The 21,351-nt window shown below is 31.5% G+C and overlaps 1 protein-coding gene across 1 annotated transcript; it reads left to right on the top strand.

The window, feature by feature from the left end:
• The first annotated feature begins 2,454 nt into the window (after positions 1–2,454).
• On the top strand, positions 2,455–7,438 carry LOC119666702 (transcriptional regulator DEF1-like). Its single transcript, XM_038075984.1, has 3 exons — positions 2,455–3,433; positions 3,791–4,188; positions 7,256–7,438. Exons 1-3 carry the CDS (start codon positions 2,455–2,457, stop codon positions 7,436–7,438), a joined length of 1,560 nt encoding a protein of 519 aa, XP_037931912.1.
• The last annotated feature ends 13,913 nt before the right edge of the window (positions 7,439–21,351 follow it).

Genomic DNA, 21,351 nt, shown 5'->3' with positions numbered 1-21,351 from the left:
CTTGGTATTATGCTTGAAGCAAAAAGACGATGTATGGTCCACGTTGTGAAAAAGAAAACTAGAACTTGATCAAATATACATTAAAATTAGTTATTTTATTAGTTTTAAGTCTTAATTGCCAATCTATAATAAATTGCTAAAATAAATAATTAGAACCATATGAATGTAGTGTATATAATTGTGGTGATCAACAAATGCACCGAATCACTATTCAACGTTTCAGTATGATGTATTGCGAAGGGTAGTAAATACAACGTTCTATGCCAGTCCCTACGATTTTTATCATGATCTATCATGAACAACAACATGGCGTTAGAATATGACAAAGTCCACGAAGCGCTAGAACTATATTACGTCAACATTGTTTTTAAAGAACTGCGCAACGATGATGACTAAAAAGTACCACTGCCTCAGATTTTTTTTATAGCAATTAGTACACATTTTAATGTTTTTATTTTTTCATGTCTATGTAGTGTATGTTATATTGGAGATAATTTTTCTTTCGGTACTATTAAAAAAATTGAAAGTAATACTCGTAATATCATTATAGAGGTTTTCGTTTAAAAAAAAATCACTTCTTAGTACATATTTTATATATCCACTAGTTAAAAGTATAAACTAGTGATTTAGTTGTAACGACACAAATTTACAAAGTAAATTTCTGTGCTACATAAAACAAGAAGCAGAGAAAAACACAGTCTGTGTGTTAAATAAACCGCCACCACTACACATAATATATTTATTAACTCACGTGAAAATAACTGAAGTAGGCTTAGCTGGAAAAAACCATAAAATTGAATTAAAATGTTATTCAACATATCATGGACATTACCTGTGATCCTCGAAGCCAACGTGCCGCGGGCATCGATACATGTGCAGAATCTAAAATATACGAAAAATTTAATTTGTTTGTTACAAATTTTATGAATGAAAACAAAATTTGTAAAGAAATTCTAAACACAACAACACTGAACACTTATTACAGAAAACACGTTTAATTATTGAACAAATATCTATTTGAAATATATATAAATAAAATAATACACAAAACAATTTAACATTCATGTTTGTACAATTTTATTTTTTATACACGTAAACAAAACAAACTTCGGCAGCAACTAAGCACATCAACGCTAGTTTTTTCTATTTACTAATTTACTTCTTTTCTTTCCACATTTAGATAATATTAAATTCACAAAATATATATGTATATTTAATACCTAGTTTTGTATTATTAATACACTTTATTTTTTAATAATAAAATATAAACTAAAGAGGAATAACACACGAAATAAATAAACACGGCGCGTAGTAAAAGTACTAAAAAAATCACGGCGAAGCAGAAGAAGTGAGAAAACAGTAGAACACAAAGTTCAACTTCACGGCGAAGTCAAGTACAGCAAAGAATACCGGTACGCTACACCAAAAAGCTTCGGTATGCTCAATATAAAAGGAGGCACATTTTATATAATCGGGGACTTGGTTTGCGACAAGTGAAAGAGCAAGTACTCTGGCTCATTGGGCCTTCTGGTAAATTTTACCAAACTTGAAATTTTACTTTTCCTGAAACAAGTACACTGGCCTATTGGTCATCTGGCACATTGTGCCACAAATCTGGTTCTTTGAGTCAAACATAGTGTAAAATTCCTTTCCTGTCTTATATGTATATTTTTTAACCTGGCCTATTCGGTCAAATAGTTTTTACAGCACGGAGGAAACGTTTTGTTTATTTTTTTTACAACAGCAGAGGGGCTTAAGAAGTCACACGGGTTTTGCTAAGATTCTTTTAACAAGGAGTATATGGAGAAGTGGGAAATTTTGGCATCAACATAATTTTTTTTTATTTATTATTAGAAATGTTTCCAATGAATTTTAATTAAACTTTGTTAATCATAAGTTTTATGAAATAAATAAAGTTTTATATATAATTTATACATATAAATCACGTTCTGTTTTCTTCTAAAACCAACGTCTCGGCAAAATTATAAATATATTGTCACGACTCTGGACGACGGCTGAGGATACCCCAGCAAAAACTAAAAATTTTTGAACGTCACCAAAAGTGTCGTTACAATTGGCGCCCGAGCAGGGACGTGGTTTTGGAAAAGAACGAACGTTGAACAGGGACCTGGTTTTAGAAAAGAACGAACGTTGAACAGGGACGTTGTTTTAGAAAAGAACGAACGTTAAACAGGGACGTTGTTTTAGACAAGAACGAACGTTGAACAGGGACGTTGTTTTAGAAAAAAAAGAACACGATAGGAACATGGAGAACAGTGGACAAACGGTTAACGAGGAAAGTCATTAGAACACGGGTACAGGGAAATCGGAAGCCACGGCTTAGAATTGCGAATCTTTAAAACAGGAACAGTGAAAGAGTTCGTTCGACAAACAGAGCAGTGCATCATCACAAGAGAAGGTCTTGATCAAAGTCACGAGAGGAATTAATATACAATGCCTTCGTATATTGAAAGCCTGGACCAAATAGCTGACTGGTCAGTACGTTATAACGGCAAAGGAAATCCATTAGACTTCGTGGAAAGAATAGAAGAGCTATCAGAAATCTATGACATCGACTTAAATATAGTCCCAAGGATGATGACCATACTCCTTAAAGATTGGGCAGCAATGTGGTACCGTAATAACAATAAACGTTGGACCCTTTGGTCAAGCTTCAAGGCAGACTTTTTAGAATTTTTTCTTCCATATGATTATTACGAAAGATTAGCAGAACTTCGTACAGAGCGAGTTAAAACAAGTCGAAGTCAGGTACAGGAAGCGATCAGTCATCGCCTGATAAGTAAACACTCAGAAGCGACGTCATTACCAAATACCACGAAATGTATGCCAACTACAAGAACAGGGCAGCACGTTGATTACAGTGTGAATCTGGAGCCACATGGACCACAAAACAAGAAAAGTTACCAACAACAGAGTAGTTTCAAAGTTAAGCAAACAACAATACGAATAAACACCATTAAAACGGCAACGACACCATTATTATCCAAGTCAACCATGATACCAAGCATGCAACGGCAAAGTAATCTAGCTCAACTCTCAGTAACATCGCAAGTAAATATGCAGGAACCACAACCTCTACATTGTTCGAAACTCATCAAAGAAAGTCCGAAAGTCCAACCACAACAGGATGTAACGCGAAAAGAACCACAACCCGTCGAAGAAAGTCCACAGGTGCTAGACGCACAACCACACTCAGTACCACTACAGGGAAAACCACAAAAGGAGGCAATTCATAAATGCATCGTAACCCCTCCACAGATTTCAACGTCTCATAGGGAAAGTCCAGAAGTATGTTATCAACAAGCATATGCACAACAATCGCTAGTTAACTACAATCAGAATACGCAACCACGAGAGCAAAAGCATCAACTCGAAGAGCATGACTTATCATCACGTCCAGCACTGCCACAACGTTTAATGATAGTACCGGAGTCATCACATGTCAATCATCCAGTACTACCAACTTCTACAAGTTCAGAATCATCATCGCAAACGCCACAGGGGCATTCACAAGGTAATTTTAAATCATCATCACAAAAGCCACAGGGGCATTCACAAGGTAATTTTAAATCATCATCGCAAACGTCACAGGGTCATTCACAAGGTAATTTTAAATCATCATCGCAAAGGCCACAGGGTCATTCACAAGGTAATTTTAAATCATCATCGCAAAGGCCACAGGGGCATTCACAAAGTAATTTTAAATCATCATCGCAAACGTCACAGAGTCATTCGCAAGGTAATTTCAAATCATCGTTACAACCAAAAGAACTTGAGCCGCAGCCGCCATCTTCGGTTAATCAACCACAGTCACCACGAGGAGCACCACCAAGAGATAATCACCAATCTGGTCAACCATCATCTTCGTCATCAACTACATCGCTACAGAGGAATTCTACTATAATACAGCCAGTATCGGATAATCGTCATGTACAACTTACGAATTCATTAGGTCCATTAGTTATCAATGTTTCAGATAGTAAACTTAACACGGAACTACCAAGCCAGGGAACTCAAGCAAAGGGTACAATCAAGCATGACAGTCAACAAGAACCATGGTCACCACAAGAGAAATTGAACGTCATTAAACCAAGCACAAAAGGAAACAAGCCAGAGATTTTCGTACAACGTCTAGGTACATTTAAACGAAAGGATGACCATCCTCAGGTCAGCAACCAAGATGAGTATTACAAAATTTTCAAGTGTCCAAAGATTAGAAAGAGAAATCGAGCCTCGTTCTAAAAGGAATATTAGTAACACAAGTATTAGCATGTATCATATGGAAAATAAGGGATAAATGGAAGATTAGAAATATCAAGTGCAAATTAGCCGAAGAGGGGTCATCAACGTATCATTAAAATAAAGTTTTAGTTTAATTTCTGTTCTGAAGAAGGAGGGAAATGTAACGACACAAATTTACAAAGTAAATTTCTGTGCTACATAAAACAAGAAGCAGAGAAAAACACAGTCTGTGTGTTAAATAAACCGCCACCACTACACATAATATATTTATTAACTCACGTGAAAATAACTGAAGTAGGCTTAGCTGGAAAAAACCATAAAATTGAATTAAAATGTTATTCAACATATCATGGACATTACCTGTGATCCTCGAAGCCAACGTGCCGCGGGCATCGATACATGTGCAGAATCTAAAATATACGAAAAATTTAATTTGTTTGTTACAAATTTTATGAATGAAAACAAAATTTGTAAAGAAATTCTAAACACAACAACACTGAACACTTATTACAGAAAACACGTTTAATTATTGAACAAATATCTATTTGAAATATATATAAATAAAATAATACACAAAACAATTTAACATTCATGTTTGTACAATTTTATTTTTTATACACGTAAACAAAACAAACTTCGGCAGCAACTAAGCACATCAACGCTAGTTTTTTCTATTTACTAATTTACTTCTTTTCTTTCCACATTTAGATAATATTAAATTCACAAAATATATATGTATATTTAATACCTAGTTTTGTATTATTAATACACTTTATTTTTTAATAATAAAATATAAACTAAAGAGGAATAACACACGAAATAAATAAACACGGCGCGTAGTAAAAGTACTAAAAAAATCACGGCGAAGCAGAAGAAGTGAGAAAACAGTAGAACACAAAGTTCAACTTCACGGCGAAGTCAAGTACAGCAAAGAATACCGGTACGCTACACCAAAAAGCTTCGGTATGCTCAATATAAAAGGAGGCACATTTTATATAATCGGGGACTTGGTTTGCGACAAGTGAAAGAGCAAGTACTCTGGCTCATTGGGCCTTCTGGTAAATTTTACCAAAACTTGAAATTTTACTTTTCCTGAAACAAGTACACTGGCCTATTGGTCATCTGGCACATTGTGCCACAAATCTGGTTCTTTGAGTCAAACGTAGTGTAAAATTCCTTTCCTGTCTTATATGTATATTTTTTAACCTGGCTTATTCGGTCAAATAGTTTTTACAGCACGGAGGAAACGTTTTGTTTATTTTTTTACAACAGCAGAGGGGCTTAAGAAGTCACACGGGTTTTGCTAAGATTCTTTTAACAAGGAGTATATGGAGAAGTGGGAAATTTTGGCATCAACATAATTTTTTTATTTTATTATTAGAAATGTTTCCAATGAATTTTAATTAAACTTTGTTAATCATAAGTTTTATGAAATAAATAAAGTTATATATATATAATTTATACATATAAATCACGTTCTGTTTCCTTCTAAAACCAACGTCTCGGCAAAATTATAAATATATTGTCACGACTCTGGACGACGGCTGAGGATACCCCAGCAAAAACTAAAAATTTTTGAACGTCACCAAAAGTGTCGTTACATAGTATTAAGTAACATTAATAAAGAGAAGAAAAAATTATAATTGGTTTGATTTTGCACAAATTTTATAACTGAATCACGACTTTCAAGTTATTCTGGATTGAAAGAACTTCAATATTACTTCAACGGTCAAAATTTGAAACGGAGTCTGTCACAATTAAATCTGAATATGGATATATATCGTTTATTCTCTTTGGATCTTACTAAAATGAACTGCAGTGATCGGTGTCTAATCATGCTACTTTCTAAAGAATTTAGACATATTAAGATAATGATGACTGTGGTTAACTTTTCTAAATCCTTGACATATTTACATATTATATATGTGACTAAAGCTGCTCAACATTATTACATTGTCAAAAAAAGAAAACAAAAACATTTTGTCTATTTAATTCTATATAGAGTTCAGTATACAGTATCTTTTTTAGAATATATCTGAGAAATATCATTTTGAATATTTGGGTTTAAATGAGACAGGTAATGCACTAAAATTTTCAATTTTTTTTTGGGATGCGTTAAAGAATGAACTTAATTACTATCATTATAGCTCCATAATGATAATTATTGTTTCATAGTAAAAATAATTATTAGTTTTATTTTATTGATGCCTTTAATAGAATTATCACTTGAACATTCAATTAGAAATCTTTCTACTTACCAATTGTGATTTCGAGAATTTCAATTGGAAATCTTCCTATTTTCCTTACACATACTAAATAATCTTTTTTACTTTCATGATCATAATTTTTGAACACAATAATTTTTATATGATAGCAATATCTTATTATTTTACAAATGCCTTTGTTAAGTTCTTAAATAAATTAAATGGGTGTGCTAAAATCAACAATTATGAATAATAAATTATACAACGATATATAAAGAGTATTAAATTTTTATGATAATTTAAATTTAATTATTTATTCAGCACAAAATAATAACTAATGTTCCATTTTTTTAAACGTTAATAATCTCAGAAAAGTGATAAAAATGTGAAACTGTACCTCTGAATGCTTTCATACATATATCTCTTAGTTATTCTAAATGCATTTGAGTCGAAATTATTTGGAGAAAGTGAAACTATCAGGAAATGTCAGCCACGAGCCAGATACCTCATGTGGAAGTATGTCAAACTTTTTATTAAGCTTTAACCGAAAATTGAAAGCAGAAATTGCACCAATTGCGAAGTGAAGGTTAAGTGTAAGCAATTTCATGGTTAACCAACTAATTTAATCCTTTGACCAAAACTTAATTGACTTGGCTAAATTGCAAAGAGGCAAAAATACGCCAATGATTAGAATGCGTACTAAGTGCATGATCAGTCAAGAAAGAAATAGGAGAAACTATAATTTAAGCGAAATACAAGCAAAATTGTTAAAAATGAAATTAAAAAAGTTAGCACGAGTCTCTGCAGGATACGCTGAATCATTTCTTGCACCAATGATGGACAAGCATTTAAAAATTGATTATGTTGTCACTGGTCATGCCTTAGGGTATTTCATCAACGTTTTATTGTGGAATGCCAAATGGAATAGTACTGCGAAGGCACTTAAGTGGATTTTAATTAATATGCGGTAAAAAGTAAACGCATTCAGTACAAGGGATTCTATATTTTAACAGACATTCACAGCTTTGGTATCTGCAGATACCAGATACATGTATAGTTACAACATACATATATGCGCTTTCCATAAATCTAATTTGTAGCTGGGTAAGCATCAAGTTGCTGTCCACTAACCGAAATGAAGTTAAGTTGTGAATGTGAAGTGTGACTAATTTAATTATTTGCACTAATTTAGCTGTCTTTTAAGACAAACTCAAATGACTGAACACGTAATTCAGTTGCAATTTAAAACAAATTTGATGAATACTGACAAAAAAATTATACTAATAATTTGCTAAATTACCAACACAATAAACATTATAAAATTGATTGAGGCAATAATAATATTCTTCTGACTAAAATAATTTATATATATACAGTATCACAATGGGCCAATAGGCCTAAGTGGATCCACTAGGGATCACCGGTATAACCTAATCTAACCTAAAATAATCTTTACATTAAGAGATATATTTTTGAATATCTGAAATAAATATATAAAAAACTATCTATTCATTAAGCAATGTTTATTGTTTTAATAGATTTTATATGGTTTGATCCTTAGAATAATAATCAATTTACTAATGTTTGTTAGAAATCATAAGAGAAGGTACTTAACATCAACTAATTCACAAAGTCAACTCACAAAGTAATTACTTAAGTTAATCAGTAAATTGTATTCAAATTGAATAACATATTTAATATTTCGGCTGTCATAAAATAAAATAATTTATTATTCATTAAAATAAACGAATTTATTTAAAATTTAAGCCGAACCTGTAGTTAATTAACTTATGGAAAAATTATTAAATTATTAAGTTTAGTTTTCCAAAAAGTTTGACAGCGATAAATGCATTCTATAAAAAATAAGAAACAGAAATTCTGGACAACGTAGTGAACGTTTCAAAACTCACAGCATTTGACTAGTAAAAAACAGAGCAAAATAAATACCAGAACAACGTAGCAAGTTATGTTTGAGCACAAAATTCTGTTGTGATAATAAGAGTAAATTCAAATAGTAGAGCAATATTTACTTGTAAGTCTATTAGGTAGGTAGTTATTTTAAATGGACAGTTGAAAGCTTAGCTGATGAGCAAGTACTCTTTGGCTTCTTATATTTGGTAATATTATAATATTTGGTAATGTTTCTTGTGAAATATAACATACTAGCTAAACTAGATCCACTGAACTCAATTTATGTAACTTAACAGATATAATAAAATGATAAATGATTAGTGATAAAATGAACTCACCGGCAATAAATTATTTTTCTAGAAAATAATAATATTAATGTTAAATAATACTAGGCAATCACTAAAAGGCTATGTTTTTGTTTCGTTTTTGTCTAGGCTACTATAACTTATAAAAAAGGTGTTGAAAAAACTGCTCAGTTTTTCTGTGACGGCTTCGACTTCCCAGTCATTTGAAATAACTTCAATTAGTCCATTAGTATTGTCGTCCTTGTTAATAAGATTCCTGGACTTGATCTAACTGTACGAATTGCCCGGAATTTTATGCATTTTTTGAGTGCCTTCATCTACTATTACCCAGCTGCAGAAAGAAGAGCTACTTGCACACAGACAATATACAGATTAAGCGAACACGTGCTGAAAGTAGTGGAACACAGGAGACCTAGTTTCAGCATATGTTTGTGCATCTCCTTTAACTACCTTCAAGAAGCTTATTCTGATATCAATATTCTTATTCTGAAAAAATATGCTATGAATGCATGTCGACCTAAAAGATCTATTGTGCGCCTAAATGCTCAACTAAAATACTTCTAGACTATTTAGAAACCTCGTAATTACTATGGGGTTAAATTTATCCACTGAATTTAGTACCAAGACCCTGCTTCCAAGGTAGGTAAGTCTGCATCTTGCCGCTGTTGAGCAGTTCCATAGAATATGTTCTGATGTTTCTTTCTCCTCATGACAGAGTCGACAGAAATCATTTTTAACCGCACCTATATTCTTCATGTGCGATTGAGTCTACAGTGTTTTATAAAATAAAAATGATGAGATTGGCTAACAGAAATAGAATTGTCTACCATCATGATAATGCCAAGCCTATTACATCTTTCATAACTCGAAACAAGTTTAACTTGATTCAGAGTTTGAACCGGTCCACCATAGAGCCCATTTCTTGCATTGACGTAGTATTTGTTTTAGTCCTTTCAAATCTCTCTTATTGGTGGGAAATTGGTTGGCCGAAGAGCTGTTGAATAATCATTTGTCCAAATTTTTCGCCGACAAACCACAGAAGTGTTACCTCGAGCAAGTAATGAAGCTACCTGAAAAATGGTAGTAGGTCATAAATAATAAAGCCAATATATTAATGTATTTAAATGAAATGAAATATCAATTAAATGCAATTAAAATTTTTTTTCAAAACTGTATTCAAAAGGACGGATACATTTAATATCATGCATTTTCACGTATTCATTAAGAAAAATTAATAGATACAAATATGTATGCAACCTGAAATGTTATTGGTTAGTACAATATCATTAATATATTAATATCTTGTATCATTCATCAATGTTAAAGGAACAATTAATAACAATATGTACTATAATTAAAATAGTATTTGAACTTTTATTCAAAAAGATAATTTCTTAAAATTTGATTGATATTTCTAATCGTACTGACCAACATCGAACAAATTATACTAAATATTAATGCCTTTTGGCAATATCAGTAATTACTTCTATGAGAGACAAATAGGCTAAGTAACAAGAAATAATGTGAATTGAAGAATTTACAACAAAATATAATAAAATATAAAATATAAATCGAAAAATCTTTGCATTCATCATAATCACAAGTTAGAAGCATTAAAATTCCTTAAGCATGCCAGCAACATTAATGTAATTATAAACTTGTTATGTTGCATGCATTTATGGTAGAGCAAACGTGCAACATGCCACATCATATGAGCAGCAACGGCAGTGATGTGCAATCACAAAAACGCCAAATAGTTGACATGTGAAGTTTTTGCGATTGCTGAATGCAAAGTGCAGTTTGTAATTTAATAGCCTACAAGTTTTCTAAAGATATTCTTCTAAGAATTGCCTATAAATAGAAATTACGGGGGGAAAATCACACTTAAATGCTTTAAAGTATTTAACAATTTGTAGAGACATTTTTCAAGTATTATTTATATTTCATTTACGATTTGCAAGACAGCGCTACTGTACTATTATTGTCTATCATAAAATAGCTAAAGTGATAATTTTAAATATTTGTTGTAAAGAACTTTAAGTATTTTGCAATTTTCTTATGAAAACTAATATGGGTCAAATTAATTTAAAGTAGTGAAAGCTAAATAAATATTTATTATTATGAAATATGGATTTTTAATGACAAAAAACTTTTAACATAAATCTTAATAATTGGAAATGACTTTATCACCGCTGGGTATAGTCAAATCATGAAAGGGTGTCATAAATGATGAGATTCATCAGAGTCAAAGAACATAAAAAATTTTTTTATATTTTTATATTTTAAATATTTCAACTGCAAATTTTCACTGAAGAGATTGCTTTTCAAGTGACGATAAAAATTTCATAAAAAAAAATTTAAGTAATGTTGCCATATTTGGTTTGTTTATAAAGGATTTCATTTATATTTCTTCCAACTATTTGTTTATTTCACTATTAACCTAGTTTTTGAAGATTTAGTTTTTGTTCATAAGATTTTTAATTATTAATGATCAATTAATGATCATTAGACATAAGATATGGAACTTGTTATGTTTATAACCTTTAAACCGAAAGTCGGGATTCTTATTTTATTATGAAGTTCTACAAAAAAGACAAGTTGAACGTAACCTTTAAATAGAAAGTTCCGAGTGAACTGCGTGATAAATTTAAATAGTGCAGGTCCGCTACTACAGTAATCTCCCCTATAAAACGGTAGGTTAGTTCCGCGTTATAGGAGCATTCCCGTATACCTCGTACACACACGTGCAAAGGTGCGCGAAGCTAATTATAAACTGTACACATCCCCGCGTTATATGGGGGAATATAACACGGGCGTTATACGGGGGATTGAAATCGCATAATATGAAAACGCGTTATGAGGGTACAGCGTTATAGTGGGGACTATTGTATACATTAATTATAGCTCTGCTGTACCATACTTCGTCATTTCCTTAGACTATTAATTTCAGTTCGTCTCTCTCTCTCTCTCATCTCATACTCTTCTACCAGTAGATCATCGGGCCTCTAATTTTAGTTAATGCTTCAAAGTGAATTCTAGCAAAACATTGATTGGGTGAATATGTCATCTTCGTAAGATTATAATATAATTAATAATGTCATATAATATTATTTATATAAACAAATTTTATTTTAATTATATATATTTACTTTCTATGTCCATAATACTGCACACATTATCAACTTCTATTAAAATATCTATATATTTTTTGTTTTGGTTTTTTTTTTTTGGTTTTTATTCCGATGTCAATAAACACATTATTTTACTGCAATTTGCGGAAATGTGAAAAGTGAAATATAAGATACATCCCAGCATCTCGACTTTCTAATACTCGTAATTTATTTATTTTCTCATTATAGAGCATGTATTTTTAATTGAAGATTATTAAATGGAACGCAAAAGTGTATCTGAGCAAAATTACCCTCATTTTGTATAACGAAAAGTGCAGCAGAGACGTATATGTAAAATTGTTGACACTCATCTGGCTTGAATGTGCATCTTCAGCACGTATCGTTTTCAGCAGTCAGCAATGTGGCAAAAACAAGTTCACAAGTTTTCAGCAACAACAGCAGCAACAGATGATGATGCGTTTTCGATTAGAAGGAAAATATGCTGTTGCCACATATGTTGTTGTGGTTGTCATTGAAATGGCAACTGCTGCCTGTTGCTATTGTTGTTGTTTTGTTGTTGGCTTTGCTCTTGTCAATGCTGATTATTGTTAGCAACACTTTCATGCTATAAAATATCTTTGTTGTAAATACTTCAACTATTTAAAGCAATCGTTGTATGCAACTTCAATATACTTTAGTCACATCATCATGCAACTATGCTAGATCACACCACCGCAATCTATTTCAGCAAATAACGGCACATTTTCGCTTGATTGCTCAGGTTGCATACTTAGCAGAATGAAAATAGAAAATGCACAACGCCGGGCTTTTATATAAGAATGTTTTTAGTTGAAGTTGAAGTTAAGTGACTGCAATGCATTAAAGTGAAACTTTTCAGAACTCATTTTTTTTCTTAATCTTTAAATTTAATAAAGTCAGTTTTAATTTATGCATACAGTGGAGGAGAAAAAAATATTGCTAAATAGAAAAAATTTATTTGAAATTAAGAAATGCCTCAAGGAAGCAGCGGTATCTTTTCAAACTAAATTGTTTATATCTCGAAATGTGTATAATCGTCTGTTTATGCCTTCAACATAGTACCATCGAATTAAATCCCATTAAACACGATTTCCTGTTCCATTTCAACTTCACTGTTCTCTATTTTTAGTTCTACGATGAGTATTTCAGAGTTCTTTTCACTTAATTTTGCGTTTACACATGAGCGCTGCATTCAAATCTGTTCGCATCATGTGAAGCTTAATTGAATTTTCGTGCACGAGAACTTTTGGTCAGAACGCTCATGAAATTTAAGAGCACGTTTAGGTGTTCAACGATGACTTTGAAATGCCAAAACACCCAAGTGCTCAACCATTAACTCAGCAGTAATAATAGATGCTTTATAGTCATTTAAGTACGTAAGAGTTCTGCAAAATTGGCGGACATTGCAATCATAAAAGCCAGTACTGAAGGTCAAATCTATCAAAAATATTTGAGTTGAAATTATAGTAAAAATACAAAAGTAAAATTTCGATTGAAAGGTGAAAGAGTAAACAATTGAAAAAGTTGAAAAAGTCGAAAAAGTTGAAAGAGAAACAGCTTAACATTTAACATTAGTAAGACAAAAGTAGTATTGTAATAGGAAATATTAATTTTCAATATGATGAGTTTCATTAAATAAAGCACTTTAAAAAGTTAATGTGAATTATTTATTCATAACATAGGTCTACCAAAATAAAATATCTAAGGGACTTAAAAGTATCTGCAGCAGAAACCTTCGAATCACCACGGTTGATAAAATAAAAATATTATAGTCTGGTCTTCTTTCTAGCGAGGTGACGTGTACAATAGTACAAAGTTAATCTCTTGGCCGAATATCGATAGTAAAATTATAATTTACAATGCCCAGAAGAATATTCATATTTTGCTCCTTATATTTATTATGAACCGTACTTCATCAGAAGCATAGACTTGAATCTCCAACTATTCCTATCCCAAGCAATGTGACTTAATTCTTTTAAAAATTTACCGGTTTCATTTGTTATGGTTCTTTAACACGTATAACCTGGTTTTCCTCTGTGTCTGTTGACTTTGGAGTTCCATTGAAGTGTTGCTTGGCATATTTCATCGCACGGCTTTTGAAAAGGAGATATTTTATTTGAATTCCATACGCTACCAAGTTTACTGAAGACCATTCTGGCTTTTGATATACTGCTATCCAAATCTCTTGCTGCACCTCCATGTGTATTAACGCAGCTACCCAAACAGAAAAACTCATCAACGTATTCGATGAATTTACTCTCAATTGTGAAAGGAGTTGTTGATGTACTCTTAACGATGCATGTTTTGGTTTCAGAAACATTAACACGTAGTCCATCATTAGCCGCGATTTTTACAAAGTTGTTGATTTTTACTTATAGGTGTTCTCTTTTCGAAGAGATGCACACTATGTTGTCAGCGTAGTGCAGATCTCAGTTTTCAAGGGGTGTTGGGTAAGTTTCCAAATTATGCCCCTCTTTTTCATACGCTGCTTTTGTGAACAGCATCAAAACTGTTTGTAAAATTTAACAGTGCAAGGCACCCTTGTTTAATATCAGTGAGGGTGATGTAACGTTCCCGTTGTGTAGAACCCGTGCACTGGCGTTATGGTGTTCAGCGCGAATTAGATTTATTATTTTTTCAGGCTATGCTTCTTAGCGTTGCCCGTATAAATCTACTGTCAAGGGAGTTGAAGTTTTTTTAAAATCAATGAATGATATATGAAGCTGTTTAATTTATTGCATTGTTCTATTATTAATATTTTGTCTTTATTAATCTATATTAATATAGTAATCGCTGGTATAACCTTACTTAACCTAAGTGAGAACTATTAAAAGATCTACCATAGTTAGTTAAAGTTGAATACAATATATTTATGAATATTCTATGTCTGGGAGCAAATATCCGTGTTTCGCCTTACATCATTACTTAATAAGTTTGTGGTCTATTTAACTACGAAAAAAAATTTATTTTAAATATTCTATTTTACTCGTCAACCTAATTTCTATTAAGAGCGATACCATCACTCCAACGTATGTCTAACTATTTGATACAGAATTATTTGTTTTTGCTCTTCAAATATATTACAGTATCAGTTAGGACTTTTTCATTTAAGCTCAAATTTTCTTCTTGGAGTTTCTTCATTTTGATGTCTGCAAACAACCAGTAGTGACTGGGAGCCAGTGGGGAAGCAATACGTAATACAATGGGTTTAGCCATCCTTTTTCAGCGTGTTATGGTTTGTGTAGATAGCTTATCGAAAAAGACTGTTGTTATCAAAGGAAATTTCTAATAAATATAGAAAGACAATATTAATTGATGGATATAAGGTCAATCAATTTATGTGGATTTGATTTTTTTTTTAATTAAGAAAAATGTACGATCAAAGAAGAAGTGTGTAAAAAAAATAAGTATTGTTAATAAAACAACTCATCTTTATCAATTTATTATTTTTGATTTAAGTGATATAAGTAAAAACAATATTGTGGAAGAGTCGCATTGTGAAGAGTCCTTCAGATAGGGCATGCGTCGTTACTATGTAGCAAATTGAATGGATTGAAAATTGTTTTAGAACCTAACTACAATATATATTTCCAATTTTTAAAAAACAAATAAATCCATATTATATGTTATCTATTCTGAAACTAATATATTTGTTTGTTTTAATATGCAGTGTACTAGTTATATTGTAGAATAATAACTTTTTTTACTTTTGAACGCCACTGTGAGTCTTCAGCTTAATATCCGTCCATTATATTATGAAATGTATACATAAGACAACATGTACGCTTGAAGATGTATTAATGCCGAAAGACAGACTTCTCTTTGCAACAATTCGTAAAATTGATTTGAAGCAGAAAGTAATTAACAAGAAGTAAACTGAGCTTAAGTGTAATATCTGGGTCAGTTGGATTTGAGCTACGAACTGATTTCCAATAAATTGAAGTGCTTCTATTGTACAACATAATTTTAAATTTTATTACAACAGATGGAAATGATCATCTGTTAAATTAAATGGAATAATAAAAGATATTAGCTAAAGTAACGATCCTTCTTCTTTAATTGTTAATTTTATTTATTGATGTTTCGGTTTTGGTGAACTAAAAATTGGTAACCACAAGTGTTTACATCTTCGGAATATTGGACATAGTTAATATTGGAAATTAAAGATTTTAATCTGCCAGATTTCGAATTGTGTTAGGTCAATCACACCATTTTCGGTTAAAGTTGATGATTTGTTTTATTTTTCAGTTGCAACCAACAAATTTTGTTGTTTTTATGCTTTTGAGGTTTATCACTTTTGCACGCTTTTCATTGCATGACTTCTCGTATACGTAGATCTTCCATTTGGGCTTGAAGACATGTAGATTTACTAAACTTAATTTTGGTAAACTTGCCAAGATTTGTTTTCATGTACAATTTGTACTTCAGTCACGAGTTGGTTTCGTTTCATGTCTAATTTGATGATATTTTGTGTTGCTGCAAATATGTCGAACCACAACAATTGATTGATTTTTTTGTTGTAAGTGCTACTGCAAACTAACATGGATGAAGAGAATATGGATGGAAGTTGCAACGCTTGGGTGGTATAGTATTAGTGAACTATTAAGCCTTTGCATTGTTTGCATCTCTTACATTGTTGACAAAGACGAAGCTACTAGTTAATGTGAAATGCTAAAGGCTTTTTAAAATATTTTTAGTTGAACTCATATTTTTTAGTTTTAACAAACTGTTGTGATTAAATGCCATATTTAGTCTGTAAATATGTTTGATATTCTTAACAATCCATTTAGATTGGTCCAGACTTGTTCAAGAGACCGTTTCGGGTACACCGATTCGGTATATAATTCAGGAAATCAAAACCGAATTGGTAAACAATTGCTTCCAGGATTGGACATAAGTGTATTGCATTGAAAGGGGGAATAATTTGAAGATGATGGAGTAGATTTAAAAGAACAAATAGAGATTTCAAATGGTTGGACAATTTCACTTTATTTTTTTATTACAATATATAAAATTACTGTTAACTGAATAGTTCTGCTGTTAAGAGATGCGCTTCTTTAGACACGGCTTTGTTAACATCTCTATATTTATCTATCTCTTATTATGCGAACTAAGCTTCTGAGTTTTAATCTGATTGATTGAAACTTCGTACATTTTCCATAAAAGAATTTAGGTGGAATATGTTGATAAATAGATGAATTTGATTGACTATAGCACGCTGTGCCTATAAGACTATCGCTCACAATCAGTTTATATGTCTGAGTATATAAGTTATATGCATTATATTCTAATTCAAACCTGTAAATTTAGCTAAACAAATTCATAAGTTAGACAACGATTTTTGCTAATTTAAATTTTTTGGTTGACTGTTAAAAAATCACTTCATTAGTCATTTTTTTTTATTGACATTGGTATTGAGAGTGAAATATAATGGCAAATTAAAGAAAGTTGAACTTTTTAAGATGAAGGTACTTTATGATAATCAATTGTTAAAAGTGGATTTAGCTGAAAGTTAATAAAAGTTTAGCTAGTTAAGTGAAAATTAACTCTTCAAATCGTTCAAATCGCCGTTAAAACGTAACAAAATGGAACCTGAAAAATTCTGATAACATTTGATAGAGAATGGTTTATATAAGATATATATTTTACATAGAAACGGATTTGGTAGAAAAAAGATGAAATCGTTTGAAGGTAGCATACATAACGCAGTATATTACTGCGTTATGTATTGGGGTCGAGTTAATGGGAGTAGGTCGCTCCTATGAGACATGTGGTGTCGTCCATTCATACGTTTAATTATCTACTTTCGATAATTAATGGATTGAAGCAAGAAATTGTAATAAATGCTTCTTCTGGAGCAATAATAGTTGAGGTGAGCTACCAATTATTTGGTATGTACAGAGTTAGATGATTGAAGTATTACTTATTCAAGCCACCATATTTTTTTCTGTGTAAAATTATTTTTCATTGATTTGAATTACAAATCAAAATTTCAGAATCCCTTCACCTTCAAACGATTAACAAATGAGTTGCATAATTCTAGAATATAATTTTCCTGAAAAATGGCTTTCTTCAATGCATTCTTACTGGTATTTATTTTATTCATCTCCAAAATATCCCAGATGAAATAATCCACCTTATCTGCATCTGGCGAATTCGAAAGTCAATATGTAGATGAAAGGAGGTATGGAATATGACCTTTTAACCATTTTTGTGTCACACGAGCTTTATGAGACGATATCATATCTTGTTGGAAAGTCCATGGTCTACGGCAGAAATGTTTTCGTGACCATGGCTGTAAAGTAACTTCCAAAAAATTTTTCCGATAATAAATCGCATTGACTTTGACACCAGGCTAGATGAAAATGATTGAAGTGAGCCCATCGACTGTCACAGATGCCCAATGCCCATACAATTATATGAGACGGAAAAATAATTCAGGTAGACATTCGTAGTCTCAAATCTTTGATCATTTTGAGAGTTTAGGAACGAAGTTTAAAGTGAAATTTTTCGCACCAGAGAATACAATGTTTGGAGAGTCGGCACGTTCGTGCAAGCGTAACAACTCATTTGTTTTCGAAACTGATTTTTTGTTGCTTTGCAATAAGATCTTGTCCCTTTTGGAACTTGTAGGGGTTTACCTTAAAATCATTTTTGAATATGCCTCGGATGCTTTGCTGGAACAATTTCAGTTCTTTAGCCATTTGTTTACCAATACGACGTGGATTTCTTTTAAGTTGATTCTTCACTTTCTGTACCATTTGAGGTAATGATGTTGCTGTTTTCGGTACACCATAGCGTTGGCGGCGATACCTGTATTATTATAACGATTTATGGTACGATACACAAACATTTCATTCACTTTGAGGTGTTTGAGCTCACGAACAATAGCTGATTGTGATTTTCCAGCCAAATATGTACTTGTATCTAATTGGTAAGACTTTAATCGTCTTACCCTGTATATATCTAGCTAGAGAACAACAAAAGTTGTGTAAGTTAATCTGTTCTCTATATCTTAAAACTTCTTCATATCTAATCATTTCTTTATGTCAATATATATATCTAACAATTTCTCTATATCAATATATTCTTATACTATACATAATAAATTTTAAAATCAAATCCAAAGCACTTTTAAAAAGTATTAAAATTAAAATGAAATAATTTTTTTTTTAATGTATTTTCACTTTTGTAGTTTTATTTTTTATTTATAATAAAATTTTACTTTTTAACAGTTTTATGGTTATAAAATTTTTGACACTTAAAATGGGTTTTACATCTTCCAATTTTGGACCCTTTCGTTTCTTTTTAGCGTGTAAGTGTTTACGTCGCATGCACTTAAGAACAAAAAGTTGCACACTTCTCACATTTTGTGAGACATTAGCCTGTCAAAAAATTTATTTTGGAAATTAAACGTCTCATAATTGCATATAAAATGAGTTCATATTTCGAGTTAAGGTTAATGTTATTATATCATAATCATGCCAATGATGATAATGATGATGATGTTTCTAGTGATGGGAAGACTAACGATCTTTGTTATAATAGCAAGTTGATGAGTACATATTTGACTTGTACGCACAACTCGTTCACACCTTGGCTTTGTTATTATTATTTTTACGGAAAAGAATTGGGTCAATATGTCGGGTGTTAATTTGGCTTTTCCCTTCCATTCAGAAAACATAAACAAAGTCAAAAGAAAACATTCCGAAAAATAATTGTCGGTTCTGTGATTACTAAGAGGCGTGGGTTAAGCTTTTTATTTAACAAAAATTAACATGAAAATCTTAAGCTCAAGTATGTTAATAACTGGAAAATGACCCCCCTTAAGCATACAATGATTAATGAGTTTCTAAGCAACTAAACTGAGCTCAGTTAAACTATTTCATACAATGTTTTCTTCACAAAAACAATCACAGTTTGTATATACCTACAAATAAAAATCTAGAGGTTATAATTTTATTTGGCAGTTAAACGCTTATGCATTCTACGTATCTGACGGAAATAAAGTAGACAAAAAACGATAGACAAAAAAAATTTGTAATAGAAATGATCAAATATTTATAGGTCACTGGAAGATTTTTTTCTTCTGCACACAATACTTACAAATTCATTACATTCAAATTTATTTAAATAAATTTTCACATCTCCTGTAGTTTTTTTCATAATTTGCTTTAGTTCTTGTTTAATTATCATGTTTATTATTCTAAAATGTCTTGTGTGTTTTTGTAGGTTTCATTTCTCTTCCTCATAATTAACTAGAAAAAGTGTTAAAATTCACATACTTAATGCTTGATTTATGGTGTTTTTCTCAGTTAATAATGGATTAAAGTCATTATAACTTTTACAGTTACATTATTCAATATTTAACATACCATATATACTATAGAGAAAAGTGTAAAGGTCATTTGAAATGATCACACATACTAATGTATCTACAGATTATTAATTTTCAAGAGCTTTTGATAATGTCGGAATTTTCAGTTCATTTGTTTAATCCGTTTATGTATGATATTATATTTTTTTCTAATGAGATTCATTCATATTTTATTATTCAATATGTTGTTTTTTATTTGAATTCGGAAAATATTTTAATGAACAACTTTGTATAGAAAAATGTTTTTTTGTTAAAATATGTTAATACAAAACTTCACAGCAACTCCTAAAAAAAAATAGTTAATACCTTATTATAGACAAAATGCGGTACTACTAAAACTGCATCTTAGGGATGGTTGTGCAATCAACCTCATTGCAGTAAGCAGAAAGAAAAGGTAAAAGGAGCTTAGTATTTGTAGTAAGAAATTTATATAACCTATGAATGAGAACGCAGTGAGCGTTTACTGTTGGGAGATGATGGGTAGTACCCAGAGACGGTTTACAATAACTACGATTATACAGCGGAAGGGCGTGGGGAAGCAAGGGATTGGGAAGACATGTGGAATAGACCTTGGAGAAACTCAAAAGTAAGTTCTTTGGTGCGCAGAATGTCGAATGGGAGATTATGCCGACAGGTTAGGTAGCTGCGCACCAGGGACAGTAGATGTTCTCGAGTCTTTTCATTAGAGTCATGTTTTTTAGCGGTGGAGAGAAGAACTTGACAAAGTGGTGATGATCATTGCGCTTGCATCTGTAGTCGACACAGTCACGGAGAAGTTGCTTTTAAGAATACGCAATAGTTTTGTTTGAACCGGTATTACCTCGGATCATATGGGGTATGTATAAGTGACTAAGGGGCGAATGAACTGCTTGTTTGCAGAGTACATTGGTCTAGGTTCACTTGATAATTTAAAACAAATTAAAATGCAAATTAGAATTAGAAAGGGAAGATTTTTATGGGCGTAGGTATTTTAAGCAATAAAATTTGGAAATGTTTTATATTATACAACACAAAGTTTATATATGTTTATAGTATAAGTGATAATTTAATAAAAAACCTTAATCTCTCTAATAATATTTTATTTATTGCTTTACGCGATGTAAGCCTAACTTCAACTGAGCTCAAAGTTCAGTGACAATTTT

This window comes from Teleopsis dalmanni, chromosome 1 (genome assembly GCF_002237135.1).
Source record: "Teleopsis dalmanni isolate 2A chromosome 1, ASM223713v2, whole genome shotgun sequence".
NCBI classification, from domain to species: domain Eukaryota; kingdom Metazoa; phylum Arthropoda; class Insecta; order Diptera; family Diopsidae; genus Teleopsis; species Teleopsis dalmanni.
Note: the sequence above shows the minus strand (reverse complement) of the source record. Positions and strands in the feature narration are given on the sequence as shown.

Bases quoted from the DNA above. Each gene is read 5' to 3' on its own strand.
- LOC119666702 (XM_038075984.1), top strand. From the start codon at position 2,455: ATGCCTTCGTATATTGAAAGCCTGGACCAAATAGCTGACTGGTCAGTA. The intron at 3,434-3,790 runs GTTTAATGATAG...TACAACCAAAAG, and splicing joins ACGTCCAGCACTGCCACAAC to AACTTGAGCCGCAGCCGCCA. The intron at 4,189-7,255 runs GTCAGCAACCAA...AAATTAAAAAAG, and splicing joins GAAAGGATGACCATCCTCAG to TTAGCACGAGTCTCTGCAGG.